The 15290-nt window shown below is 43.0% G+C and overlaps 1 protein-coding gene across 2 annotated transcripts in view; it reads right to left on the bottom strand.

The window, feature by feature from the left end:
- MKRN1 (makorin ring finger protein 1) overlaps nucleotides 1-6301 on the bottom strand; it is a 57600-nt gene extending 51299 nt beyond the window's left edge. The window contains exons 1-2 of one of the 2 annotated variants that reach the window (XM_069227895.1): nucleotides 6109-6300; nucleotides 1133-1261 (exon numbers count right to left, since the gene is read on the bottom strand). In XM_069227895.1, coding sequence (XP_069083996.1) covers nucleotides 1133-1261; nucleotides 6109-6266 — 287 coding nt within the window. In that variant the 5' untranslated portion in view covers nucleotides 6267-6300. Of the gene's footprint in view, nucleotides 1-1132; nucleotides 1262-6108 lie in introns of both variants that reach the window. The other variant, XM_069227896.1, reaches the window with a different exon arrangement.
- Between the last annotated feature and the right edge of the window lie 8989 nt (nucleotides 6302-15290).

Below are 15290 nucleotides of genomic sequence, written 5' to 3' on the forward strand. Positions count from 1 at the left end.
TAATTTGTGATCTTAGATCATGCAGGGACACTACATATTATAAGAGTAATTGTTTCCCAACCTGTGGTCTGGAGACCCCCGGGGGAATGCTTGGAAAATTAAATAATATTAACAGATTAGGTCCTCATCTCTCAGTAATGGCACAGGAGGGGATCCCAATACTGATTTAGTGGGGGTCCCTGGGTTCTAGTAATGATAAAGTGGGGGTCCACCAAAGTCAAAAGGTTTGGAACCACTGGAGTAAGGTGTACAAAAGAAGCTTGGGCAATGTCATTTGAGATTCCAGTGGTGTCATAGAATAGACATTACGTTTGTCATTGACCTTGACCTAACTAGAACTTTCCTCAATTTTTTTTTTTTTAACAGTGAATTTTAATATATATATATAACCAGACCGTCATCCCTGCGGTTCAGAACTGTGCTTCAATGGTATATGCTATACAGACCTCGCACAAAATTACTGAGGGTCTTTTTATAATGTTCCTACTACAAACAGGATACCACATGTTGACTGCATCTCAGCCTTTAGGTTTTTGGATCTGAAGATTTTGAGAATAGACAAATTTGTCATGCAACAGATTCCTAATTGCTCTCTGCCAAGCAACAAGTAAACAGGCCTGTGACTGCAATTTACAAGTTCACAAGGCCTATTCTATAAATACCATAGGGATGCTGTACCCAAGATTTACATGCGGTTATATTTAGAAAATATAAATCATTAAGGACACAAATAGTGGAACAGTTTTATTCACCACTGAGGCAAACAATGCTTGCTGTCTCCTCAGTGCCAACTCTCACAAGTCCCACCAACGGTCACTTCAACCGGGAGGTAAAATGTACTATAGGTAAGGAGGGATTTTTGTACTGGCAAGGGAAATTTATGGCAGCGACTGGGTGATAAAATTATGACATGTGTACAAAAATGGTCTTCCAGAAAAGGGACGACCAGGTTAAATATGGGAGACTTTAAAAGTTAATTTAATTATTCACTGTGCATCAGCTGTGCAATTTAAGCAGACAGAAAACAAAAATCAGTCAGAGTGCAAATGGGTAGACACTGTGCCACACAACTCAGACTTTACATAGGACGTTACCAGCCACCCTCCAGTGAGTGAAGAAAGTTTCTGCTCACCTGCACTGGTCCCCGTAGGCACAGCACCCTCGCTGGTAGTACCTGCAGCTCATTGTGGGCTGATTGCTATAGAGATCGTGGGAGTAGCGGCAGTTGTCCCCTTCCATGCAAACTCCATGTATAAAGTACCTTTGTAAAGGAAGAAAAGGCTTAAACTGTAGCCTCCTTGTGAGTGATATCAAGTAGTACATCAAAACTTAAATGAGCTGGCCAAATAGCTACTAAAAGCTTAAACCAAGTCATAGAACGAGTTTAAATCTGCCTAAAAGCCCGTACCGTACAAACAAAATTCCTGCAAAGTACTGACAATGAAGGTTTACAGGGTTACGTTTTAGGAGAACAAGCTCATGCAGGCTTCTAGCACACATAAGTGCTTGGTGAATGTAACATGATTATCTTGCAAATGTTAATTAAAAGTATCAATGACTTGCAATATGGATTTTCAGTCTACATTTTTCAAATGTGATGTTGCTCTTCCTCTGTTCTGAGCCCATCACCCACTTCACAATGAACTTACATTTTCTCTTTCTTATTTTCACATTGATACCCGAAATCTATGAGCTCAGGCTGGGACAGCTAGATAAACAAACCTTGGGGAAACTGACGAACCAGCCGTTAACAATATTCAAGCATTATTTCCAGATTTGGACGAATATGCTATAAGGCATTTTACAACCTACAACTAGCCAGTAGGAGTGAGTATACTTCATGGGGCACTCAGAGAGCTAGACAACCAGCTGCAGAAGCAATGATGTAGTTCCAGGCACTATCACTATCCGCACCGCAACAGGCAAGCTTGGCCATTTGAACAATAAAGAACTGAGTTACACTGCCCAGCATGGCCGGAAAACACACAAAAAAACACGACATTACCACTGGCAATATGAGAACATGAAACAAAGTTGTATTCCGGCAAATGTGTAAACAAGCATTTGTTTATAGTCTATTCATTAATGTCCTTGATTTACCTCGCGGACAAAAAGGCTCTTCCCATCCTTTATCATTTAATCCTTTTATCCCTTGCAGTCTACCCCTATCCTCTACACTCCAAATTCTGGTTTTTTTTTCCTGCACCACTCCACAGCAAAATAGTTGTACTGCAAGGAGCAAATGAGAAAGTTAAAAAAAAAAAAAAAAAAAAAAAAAAAAAAAACAGACACACAGACACACTCAGCCTTCCTGAAAGCAAGGCAACCACCCCCCGTTCTACCCTTCGCACCAAATAACTTGCCTCATTGAATAATATTTCATAGGACATGCTTCAGAAAACGTCAAAATTCTGAATTAAGTAGTTACAGATTACAACAGACTAGGTTTTGTTGCTGCTTGAACAGCCAAGGGTTGGCAGGAAGGGTAACCAACTAAACAGAACTGTTCTTACGTTAACCATTTCAGCTCATCCAAAAACATACATAAAGTTTAAGCGGCTCATCCACACCTACGAGGCCCTCAACACAGGACCAGCTTACCTCAACGACCTACTCCCACTGTACCACCCCACCAGACAACGTCTCCTCTCTCCATCTCACACAAATCCAGTGCATTTGCAGAAGCAAGACAGAATGGTGTGCTTTCCCCGTGGCGGCTAAACACTATGACAAACTTCCTCTTCACATCAGAGCTGCTACTCTACTTGTTTAAGAAGCTGAAGCCCTGGCTGTTCAACTAGGAGCACCACCAGGCCCACGTTCCTGATCCAGCGCCTGGATGCCCTCTTGGATGATAAATTGTGCCACACAAATCTACCTGACATCACATCTGTTGCAATATGACTGAGCAACTGAAAGGGCCAACAGAATGAGAAGTTACTCCTTGCCTGTGCCTATGACACAATTAGATAAACTACTAAATCCATGTAGCCCTAAAATCAGTTGAGGACTTGGTGCACTTTAACAGGCTGTGGGTTACTGTGCGGTTTCATAAGTCTTAGTTGGAAAAGTATAAACTTACAGTTGTAAAAATGTAAGCTTTTTACTGAGTCAATCTACTTTCTGGCGGTCAGAGTGATTTCTATATGACATGCCTTAACTTCTTAGATGATGTTGGCAACAGTTTATTAGCATTTAGCTAGAGACTCGAAATATACATTTATAGGTCTGGCATGGCAGTGCTTGAACCGTATAACGGAATAGATCACCCCCATATTGCAGTGACTGGGAATTCCAAAAGCCACCCATGATGTAGAAAGTTTTGCTTCTTTTCCAGCTCTCCAACAATTTCACTGGCCAGTAGTTTGACGAGTTCAATTAGGGCAGGACCTATTATCTTGCACCCCTATTAACGACTGGCTGGTGAGAAATACTGAAACTTATCAAATGAGTGATTAAGTATACTAGGAAGCTCCCGCTTTGGCAAGCGAGCTGGGTGTAGCAGGTAGTGAGCCTTTAGGGATTCTGAGCCTGGTAACAAATACACATTGCTATACTGGGTGATATTTTAGGGGGGGGAGGAGTAATCGGGCATCAAACCCTTTGAAGAGTGAGTTTTAGTGGCACAGAAATAAAATGTTATTATCTTATCTGCAAACCAAAGCACATGCTTTAAAACTTGCAAAAAATTATTTTGACCCACCCATACTCCAACACACCTGAAGCCAAAAATAACCATAAAATCCACTGACAAGTGTGCCTTTTCTTTCGGAAGCTTACGAAAACTGACAATATTTGTTATATTTTGAGAAGCAGAGTAAGAAAGTAATTATATTTGCAGCAACTGATGCAAGCAGCGTTCGAAACTGTAGGCATGACCAGCCTTTTCTGGGAGGCAACAACTTGGCGGACATTCGACACCTTACACCTGCATTGAAGAGGAAAGATTCCCTGGTATCAATTCGTCACAGTCGCTGATAATAATGGCTGATTTAAACTTAAGCACTTGGTCATGACCATTTTTTTAGGGGAGTTAAGTTGTAATTTGGGACATGCCTTCCCGAATCCAACATCCATTGCAACTTGTACCGGATGAGTGGATGTTTTCCCTACAGTATGTGCGAAATATGCATGTCATCTGCCTAATCTTGAATACATTTCCGGTTGTCACGCAAGGGGTAGGCTAAACGGAACAGGGAAACGTAAGTCTACCATTAGAGATATTATGTGTTTTCTCATACCTACACTTGCACACATTTATAAAATGTAGGAAATGAGGGCAATCCAGTCAATCCCAATAGCTATTGTTGAGCTAGATCTTGGATTCAGGTCAGCCTCAATGAAATAAGGAGAATTTGTTGCAGTGGAATTTTCCAACATTGGACAGACTCCATGTCCACGCGTATTCTACTTTCCATTAAAAGCAGTACACAGAGGGTGAGTGTGGTTTCGTATTTTCAATTTTCGGTGCGACTGACAAAAAGGCTTTACTTATAACCCGAAAGTCTTTTTTTTTTTTTTTTTAAGTCTCACCCTGGTTGGGAGGTATGTAGAGACTAACACTTAAACGCCAAGAAAATGAAAAGAAGCGAAGGCACACTGTTTATTATGACTGAGTGCTGATGAGAAAATATGCCAATGGGGCCAGATTTGACTGTTAAGCACATGTATGTCAGAGGTATGACTGCATCATAAAGACGTCAGATGTATGTCTCTAAGCAATTACACTAATAATGATTTAAATAGCACTCGTTTCTCTTTTATAGGGCTACTCATCTAGGTTACGGGGCAAGAGCACTTTACCACACAGTAGTCAGTGGCAATGAACCACAAAAAGAGTAAACTAGTGCACATGAAAGGTTATATAAGAATGACAGTTACACAATGTAGGCGTTGATTATCATTCCTACTGGTAGGCACTATATTTTAAGAGTGCTTGGACTGGAGAAAACAGTGCGAGGGTTTAATGTTCAAATTGCAACTTACTGTATTAGAAGAACTATGACTTAACAACTAACAAAAAAACGTGTCAGAGGTGGTAACCCACTCAGCTATCTATAATACAAATCTTTTACCCGCATTGTTCGTTATGCGTCGCAGCAGGTACGTTAACCTGCATTACAACTTTATGATGAATCAAACGCGAGTAAACAAAACCGATCTCTCTGTCAAATGCATTGACCAGTTATCTCGCCGTTATTATTCCCTTAAAATAGCTGGACATCCAAGGATCTCTCCAGGGGGCGCCTTGACACCGTAAAATATGTTACAAAGCATCCAGCTTGAAACAAATTAAGCCAGAACATATTCTTCGTCATATATGTAGTCGTTACCAATTTCCATCATGTGTGTATTTATACACACAAACACTACTTTTCATGACGGTTACCCTCGTGACTCCACCACTTTTCTCAATCAATCGGTGGATTTGTAAGTGCGGAAGCTATCCAGGCACTGGGGGCTGCCACGCCCCGGCCCCCCAAAAGTGTAGGAGATCCTAGAACATGGTTTCCATTTCCAGCTAAATACATCTAAAGATGTATAGACTTTAAATGACTGCCCATATCCATCATAAAAGGAGCACGAAGTGGTGCGAGATGCAGCAAGTTAACACGTGACAGAAATGGAACACCGACAACAAGTCGCAGAGTTGCAAAAGGATGCGCTTTTCAGGAACAGTGCCTGGGCCAGTAGAATCCTTTGGAAAGGCAATGCAAATGATGCAGGAAACATTAGCATCGCAGCCCCGGTGGAACAAACTTACTACAGCAATGCAGCAGTAAAGTATCAGTGGGGTGCAGGGCTATATTGCGTAGATGTATATCTGCAGGCTGCCTGCAATGGGGTAATCGAACAGCACAGCGGAGAAATGTAAGTGGGTGAGGGCATCGCGGAAGTGGGATACTCACTGCCGAACGATAACAGAATAACCGTGATGGGGAAAACAAGCAGGACAATCAATTGCAGTTGGCTGGTGTATGCAGACAGCTTATCGAGAACTCTGTGGTGCATTCGCTGCAAGGAGTACAGTGGTTGTTGGCTACAGCCATGACACTTAAAGAGAACCGATGTCGGGCAACAAACACTGGTCCAGTCCTGCGGTCTCACCTGCAGGCTACCTGGCGTGTCCAGCTTCCCCCGGTGGGGATGGTGGTGGGGATGATGGCGAGGGTGGTGGGGCCCCGGGTGGCGGAGGAAGAGGAGCCGGCGGCCGCTGCTGACTGTATCCCCGGAGCCGCTGCAGCCGCCGCCGCTGCCTCCGCCATGTCTGTTTATGCTGCGGCTCACGCCGGAACTTCCGGGATTACAACTTCCGGTGGAGGCACCGCCCACCCGCAGCCGGCGGGAATGGAAGCTGCGGCGCGTGCTCCTGGCCGCTTCTTCCTCGTGACATTGCTTCGCCTGTAGCACCTGCGGTACCGTGTGGCCGGCTCGTTTGCATGTGCTCTACACGGTTACATACCCTGCCCACGGCTACCCTGCGAGGGGCGCCATTTTGGTGGACCGAGGAGGGGACTTCGAGACTTCTCGGCCAATGGTGAATCGTCTATGGAAAGGATTGGACTTGTGGAATTGGTAAACCGCCAGTTTGGAAATGAAGCCAGGAACGTAACTCTCATTACATCCGGGCTGACAGCGTTATTTCTTCCAATCCTTCGAGTAATCACATATTTAATATAAATATGGTGCATCCTCTGCATAGGTGCCAACATTTTTGAATGTATTTTCGCCACTGACTTATATTGAAGGAGAGGTAATCTGCTTCAATCAGGTCTATTGGTGTATATGGTAATAGGCGATCAGCTTTTCATTTTTTGGCAGTTTATAACATAGCGTAAACAAAAACAGAGTGTTGTGTATATAGTTTTAAAATTGTATGTATATATATATATATAGGGAGTTCTATATAAATAGGTATCCATATAAGGGTTTAGAATTATATATGTAGAGTAGTATGTTCCTCTCTCCACTTCCTCTTAAAATAGAACATTCTAACAGAGTGATAGGAGTCGACAGTAGAATGTTGAGAAGGCTATGAAGAGAGGCTGGTGGAGAGCTGTTGATGGAGCAGTGGAGATGGAATAATAAAGACCGGTGTGGCCTCTTTATAACACCGGCGACGAGTTAGTGCGAAAGGGGGCACTCTCATCTCTATCCCTAATTGTTGCCACTTCATCAACTAGGACTCCCATTAGGTACTGTAATGAAGTATTCTTCTCGCGCTTCACGTACAGTGTGTCCTCTCAACAATCTTGTAACAAGGAGTTCAACCTACTTTTACGAGCATTATCTTATTTGAATTAAGCAACTGGGAGCGCTTGAGCTGAAGCAGTGCACTTGTCAGGCAGCCACTGGCCCAGAAGACCCTACAGAGGAGACAAGCGGGAACTGCTGATTCTGGAGGGCCTAGATGCCGCTTCTGAGGAGCAAGCGAGTCGGCTGCCGCTCTTTCTGCAGCCCCCAGAGCCCGTACAGAAGGAAAGATCAGACCGAATCAGGGAATATGGAAGGTTGAGTCCTCGTCCCGGCGGCAGTGCTCGCAAAAGCTCCTTGAAGATCCGCCTCAGCCGACTGTTCCACACCTAGAGTTGTAACGGCTCTGGTGAAGCCCGTGGCACAACTGGTGACCTTAGTAGCTCTGCGGTCAGCTTGACGAACATGTGCGGCACGGAGGGAAGGGAACCTCAACTGAACTGTGCGAGACATGCGATTTATGACTTCACTTCATCACTTCATTTTTCCTCAGCGGAGCGCGTAGGTTTTATTCAGAGCGCTCACACAGCAGAGTGCGTATTATACTACAGTTTTTCCTCCCTCGTGGATAACACCCTATATCCTGCATTTTCTACACACAGCAGAGCACATATCTATTCTTCAGCCACTTTTCCTCCCTCAGCAGCATCCTGTACGTCAATTACCGTTCTCGTCCATCAAGCCCACACGCCTTACGTCAGAACTACTTACCGAACATCTTGACAAGAAATGTGACAGGAAATCTGACACAAACCTTCTTTGGTACATGCGTTCCTTTAATCCATACGCTGACAGGCACAGCTTTTGAGATTATTCTAGAGAGCCTGTCATAAAACGCTGACAGGCACAGCTTCCTTCTGGTTGGAGTGCATGGTGGAAAGTTTGTTCCTTGAGAACTTTCCTCTAATCACAAAGATTAGACCGCGTCTTTCATGCTTAGTTTACTGTACATTTGCTTAATGATTGTATTTGTGTAAGCCACTATATTTGCATTTCATATTGCCTATATACATCTGTACAGTGTAAGTGCTAATGATTGCTGCTGGAGGAATGTCTCAACCAATTCCATTTTTAAATGAAGTTGGAGAACCTAGTGTTCCCTGGAAGGAATGGTTTAAAATATTTGAATCCTATTTAATTGCCATAGGGGGATACAAATTTAGTCCTATTAGAAAACAACTCATTTTATTACACAATTTAGGAACACACAGTAGGAGAATTTATGATTCATTGCTTGATCCTATTAATCCAGAGGGACAAATACAGGATGAATATGTCACCACGTACACTTAATTAGCAAAAGACAGAATTAATGTTGTTTTAGAACGTCATATGTTTTTCTGTCATACCCAAGGTAAGCAGGAAAGTGTAACTAATTATGTTGCTGCTTTGAGGGGACTAAGTACCTTATGTAATTTTGGGGATCTTAATGACTCACTTATTCAGGACCAATTAGTTCGATGTACTAGTAATATAAAAATTAAGGAGAAATTGTTACAAAAGCATCCAGACTTGGAAGAAGCAATTGACATTGCAAAATCCATTGAGCACACTGCTATTTGCTTACTGAAAATTAGATCCCCATCTTACTCCGATCAGGTCACTGAAATCAAAGAGAATATCAAGGAAGAAAATGTACTCAAGATTAAAAGCGCAGACAAACTAAGTAAAAGAAAATAATTCAAATTCTAGTCCAAAATGTTTTCGTTGTGGGAGCAGCAACCATCTGGCGAACTCGACCTTTTGTCAAGCCAGGACAGCCATTTGTAGGAAATGTAACAAAAAAGGTCATTTTGCCAGAGTATGTAGGGGTATGTCGAGGTCAGAGAGACCTTGTGACAGTAAGAAATCGGATGGACATTTTTCAAGAGGTTAAAAAAATTATGTTACAAGTTAAAAATGAAGAATCTTCTCAATATCCAGAGTGTAATATTTTCATTGATGGCAATCTGATAAAAGTCTTTGCTGACTCATGCTCGCCTTTTACAATTATAAATGCTATGAACTTTGACAAAAGTGAGGATGGTATTATGTCCAAGTTAATGGAAGCAGACATTAACCCCAAAGGTTACAACCAGGACCCTATTCCTCGTAAAGGCATGTTTAGAGCCCTTATTTCCTTCAAGGGCCGATCCACGGTGGGGAAGGTTTATGTGGTAGAGGAGGGATCCAGTCTGTTAGGATGGCAACATCAAAGGGAGTTGAGGATTAAATTGGATCCAAACAATCCAGAGCAGGTTTTGATCATCGACAAACCCAGTTCAGAAGAGCAAATTTTTCAAGAGTTCCCAGAGGTTTTTAGTGAGAAGTTGGGTTTACTGAAAGGCTTCCAGCATAAAATCAAGTTGAAACCTCAATCTAAGCCTACTGTACACAAAACCAGACCGATACCCAATTTACTGAAGGATGCTCTCAAGAAAGAGCTGGAGAGAATGGAATCCCAAGGTATAATTCAACCTATAGACAGCTCTGAATGGTTATCTCCCATTGTTATTGCTAGGACGCATAGTTCTAATGATATCAGGGTATGTATTGATTTAAGAGACTTAAACAGGAACATATGGGTTGAAATACACCCTCTTCCTATAATTCATGAAATCTTAAGTACCATGGGAGAAGCTGTATGTTTTTCCGTGATGGACCTCTCCAGTGCATACCATCAAGTAGAACTACATCCAAATTCCAAGTGGCTCACTGCATTTACCACTCCCTTGGGCTCCTTTATGTTCAATAGGATGCCTTTTGGACTTGCGTCCGCTGCTGCTTTGTTTCAGAAAATCATGCAGCGTATTTTAGGAGATACTCCTAAAACTTTATGTTTCCAGGATGACATTTTAATTTATGGTGCCTCAGTTGAGGAACACAACACAAACTTGAGGAGAGTTTTAAGTAAACTGAAAACAGCTGGACTGACATTAAAGAAGGAAAAATTCCAAATTGGGTTCAGCTCAGTAGATTACCTAGGGCATACTATATCGGGGGAGGGATTTAGACCTAAAACGTCCCTGGTTGAGGCAGTAAGGAAAGCAAAGGCACCCAAGAATAAGGAAGAGCTTAGGTCTTTCCTGGGTCTCGCTGAATATATGGCAAAATATGTCAAAAACGTCTCCGAAATATCATTTGATCTCAGAGAGTTACTGAAGAATCACGTTCCTAATGGATGGAATGTCATGATTCTGCATTTCAAAAGATCAAACAGGCCATTTTAACAGCACCTTATCTTTGTAACTTTAATTATAAAAGTAAAACCATTCTCACCATAGATGCCAGCAAGTTGGGTTTGGGGGCAACATTATCTCAAGTCATTGATGGCAAAGAGAGGATAGTGGCCTTTGCGTCGAGGGCTTTAAGAAAAGCAAAATCCAATTACTCTGTCATCGAAAGAGAGGCTCTGGCATGTTTCTGGGCTGTTAAACACTTTAAATTCTTTCTTTGGGGTACACAATTTACCATACGCACAGACCACAAACCTTTAATTTATGTATTCTCCACAAAGGCATTTTACAATAGCACACCAAGGATCGCTAGGTGGATCCTGGGTCTTGAGAGCTTCTGTTTTAAGGTTGAGTACCTTCCTGGCAATAAAAATACGGCTGCAGATTTTCTGTCTAGAGTCCCATTGGAAGTGGTAGAGGACTATGAAATTCCAGATTATCCGGTAATGATGGTTTCTACATCATCAGTCAATGAAGAAGAATGGGGCACTGCATGCCAAGATGATGAATCGTTATCCTTGCTAAAAGTGTTAGCTAAAGATGGGTGGCCTGAATCCAGGAAAGATCTGGATGAAGTCGTCAAATGCTACTGGGAGATGAGTTACGAAATAAATGAAATTGGAAACTGTATTTAGGAATAATAAAATAATACCTCCATCTAGTTTGAGACAGAAAATCATTAGGCTGGCTCATGGGGGCCATTTGGGCAGAAGCCTAACCAAATCTCGTGTTAGGGAACGATACTGGTTCCCTAATATGGACTCCATGGTTGAAGCAGAAGTCAGAGAGTGTACCATATGTGCACGTAGTGACAACACAAAGCGCAAAGACCCAATTTCTCCTGTGTCCATACCTGACAAGCCTTGGACAAAGTTGGCATTAGATATCATTGGGCCAATCAACATGACTGGAGTAGTCAAACGCTTTGCCTTAGCATTAATTGACTACCACTCGCATTGGATAAATGTAAAATTAGTTAACCAAATCACCACTGAATCTGTGGTTAATTTTACAATTTTGCTGTTGAAGGCATACTGCCTACCCTTATCACCGATAATGGTGTTCAGTTGACTTCGTCAACAATGAAGGAGTTTCTTACTTCCCTCAATGTAAAGCACCTCACTACACCTCTGTGTTGCCCAAGGGCAATGGCCTGATTGAGAGAACCAACCGAATGATCAAGGATTGCATTTAGTTAGCTAGTGTAAATCAATTAAATGTTGAGAATGCTATCAGAGATATGTTATGGGCTTACCATACAACACCAAATTTAATTACTAAGGTTTCCCTGTTTTCAGCGCTAAAAGGCAGGAAACCGAGCACACAATTCTTTCCTTCCTGGTTGGGTGGTGGGGAGAAAAGTGAACCTGCGCCCCCACATATTAAGCTTAAGTTATCTCTGCACCCAGATAAATACAAAAGAAGATATGATATGAAACAGGGTACGAAACAGCAGCATTGAGGAGTGGGGGACAGAGTGTATGTTAAAAATCCCTTAAGGGGAATAAGATCAAATGCGAGAGACACCAAATTTATGGGCCCTTTATGTATTGCCAAAGTAAAAAACAACGTAGTAATATTGGAAAATGGACTGTGTTGGAGTATGGATAGGATCGTCAAACAGCCGTCGGCTCTTGAAAAGAGTGGGAAAAACTCTTATGCATCTAAGATAATGAATGACATATAACCTTGTTCTGTTTATAGTTTTAAAATTGTATATATATATATATATATATATATATATATAGGGAGTTCTATATAAATAGGTATCCATATAAGGGTTTAGAATTATATGTGTAGAGTAGTATGTTCCTCTCTCTCCTTCCCCTTAGAATAGAACATTCTGACAGTTAGATTGATAGGATTCGACAGTAGAATGTTGAGAAGGCTATGAAGAGAGACTGGTGGAGAGCTGTTGATGGAGCAGTGGAGATGGAATAATAAAGATTGGCACTTAGGAACCGGTGTGGCCTCTTTATAACACAGAGTGTCAAAAATATAATGTCTGTCGGATGCTCTCCCTCTCAAAGAATTTAGGACAAATCATTAACACTTGATGTCAAATGTAATTCTTGGAGGGGGAGATTGGAGCGTGCAGACAAACATATTTTTGCCAGTTCTACAACACTCCGAATCGGGTTTCTCCAAGGAGGAAACAGGAGGCTGGGATGGTAGCCTTGAATTCAATAGGCTCCTGCCTGAATTGGGAGGGTTGACATGTATAAGACTGTTGCTCCTATCAGATGTATGTGCTGTATTGGTTATTACTGAGCAATGCATATAGTTGAATTTCTCTTGTACTGTCCCTTTTTTCTAGTTACTGGTCAGTCGGAGATCTAGATCCATGAAGGCAGGGCAATGGTTGGTGAGCTGTTCTATGCTTTTTTGTAATACTAAACTTCTGGTAACCTGAAAGTGTCTTTGGTCGTCCATCTTAAGTAGCACTAAGACGCTGTATATTGGTGACAAGTTTTGCGGACCCATCATGCTGATCCCACCAGCTGTGTAAGTTTCTCATTGCGATTGCTTCTCAGGAGAGGAGCAAGGCAAAGAATTGCAGATCGAGAGTTGGCTCATTGTCTGGATGTGTTTGTGTTAGCCGGATGTGTCCCTGCAGCAAGGGTTGCCCGGAGTGGTTGCAGCTTTGGAGGAAGAGCAGTCTGTTTGCCTCAACAATCAGCTACAATGTCAAGGTCAGATATTGTAGCACATTGACGCCCTCTCAACATTGGCATGTCCATGTGCATGTCCATGTGCAAATCTGTCAGCCTTTCACCTGCCCAGTGCGCGCCATTGGCTCTGACTGGGAGAGGACTACCTGTCGCTATTGTCGATCTTACACATTAGAATAAAGGTGTAACATTTTCCATACAAATGACTGACACAGACTGACAATAGGAATCTAAAGCATAGATGCATAAGCTACACCATCAGTACAGTAGTAAATAAGCTATAAGTACATAGAAATCAGTAAAGTTCAATAGAAAATCCAGGATAGATTTGTTTAAGGTGAGGAGAAACAGGACCATTCAGCGGTGTAAGAGGCTTGTCCTCTATGTAGCGTGCAAAGCTAGGCACACTGTGCAGTGTGTCCAGGCCACCAGACATTGATTTACAGGGGTTAAAACTAGATCACCTAATGCTCTAATTTTTGAGGTAGCTTGGTCGAGCAGTTAGGCCAATCTTGGAGAAGTGCAAAGCATTTGTTGTACTCACAGTATCAATCATGTAACTCTTACACTCAAAGGAATAACTTACGACCAATTAATAAAAATACTTTTAATGTAATTTTTAAGACCAAGCTTATCAAAATTGGTAAAGTACTTTTTGAGAGATTAATTTTTGAAGTTTAATAAAAAATAGCCTCTTGTGCGTAATTACGCACCATAGGAATCAATTGAAGATCACCTTTAAAATGCATATAGGTGTATAGTTGGTTTACCAAGTTCTTTTTTTGCAGGTTGGTCAAAGTCCTCGGTGGGTGCACTGTGCCAGCTAGAGAAGTTTGGGCGGCTCTCGGTTCTGGTGGGAGCAGCGATGAAAAGTCTCTGGAGCTGGTGCAGGGACACTGCGGGGGACCACTTGAAAAAGCACTGCAAAGGTAAGTTTAAAGATGGTTCCTCGGGGTCCCCTTGGAGTGTCGAGGTCGCAAGGAGTGTGGGACCCTTGGGGCACAGCAGGTTCTTTGTTGCAGGGCACAGGGCGGCCGGGTGCAGAGGGAATTGGTGAGCCAGGAGCTATGCACAAGGATGCCCTCTGAAGTAGGAGGTAGGTTGGTTCAAGGGTCATTTGCAGGACGGGATGGGGCACTCTGGCAGGAGGTCCGAGGTGTTCCTGAAGTTCCTCGAATGGGGCTTCTTCCTGGTCCTTTTTCAGCCCTGGGCGGGCTGGTTTTCTTGTACGACGTTAGCTGACCAATACCCAGGGTATTAATACGATTTGACCACTGGAGGACGCAGTGCCACCAAAGTTCGCACACTTGCAGGGTTTGTCCTTGTGGTTGTCAGTGTGTCGTTTGGTCGAGTGGCGACTTCCGGCTCAGGAGTTAGTGGCTGGTCAATGAAGTGACCCTCACTGGCTTGCTGGTTTGTTGCTGTTGTAGAGTGGTATCTTCACTCTGGAGGGAGTTCTATGGTGATTTTCGAAGCCTGGAGGTCCTCTTGAGTTTTTTAGAGTTTTTCCAGTTGTCCAGCAGCTCCTCAGTGGTGCTTGTCGGGTCCTGGGTGCAGCAGGCAGGGTTTGGCATCTTTTCTTTGTTGCAGCATGTCCACAATTCGCTTGCCTTGGATCTTCTTAATGCTGGTCTTCTTTTGTCCGTCGAATCTGATGTCCTGCTCTAGGGATGCCAGCTAAATACTATTTTTAGTGGGTGTTTTAGGGGGAACCTGGTAGCGACCAATGGGTCACCTACCTTTGGGTGGCTACAGCCACTAAAGTGACCGCTTCCTGTGGGAAGGGTCACTTCCCTAACCCTGATTGGCTATTTTCCTTCCATCCAAGATGGAGGAAAATTAAATAGAGTGCCCACCTCGCAGGCAACAAGTTAGGGGTGGTGCATGCCAGGTGGAGCCATTCCTCCAATTCTTTGTTTAGTTTCCCACCTTTGTTCCCTCCAAAGGTGGGGGCTTACCAAGGGGGTGACCATCTGCTGCTAGCAGCAGGGCCGGGGTCGAGTTTCAAAGGCGGTAAGCCCTTTGAAGCTTGCCACCCGGGCAGTGAATATTCCTGAGGGAGGGAGTGTTAGCACCTCCACCCAGGAATGGCATTGTTCTACAAACCAGAGAGACAGATCTCTCCCCACGGTTTGTAGATTGGGTGTCT

The sequence above is a fragment of the Pleurodeles waltl genome, chromosome 4_1, assembly GCF_031143425.1.
Source record: "Pleurodeles waltl isolate 20211129_DDA chromosome 4_1, aPleWal1.hap1.20221129, whole genome shotgun sequence".
Lineage (NCBI taxonomy): Eukaryota > Metazoa > Chordata > Amphibia > Caudata > Salamandridae > Pleurodeles > Pleurodeles waltl.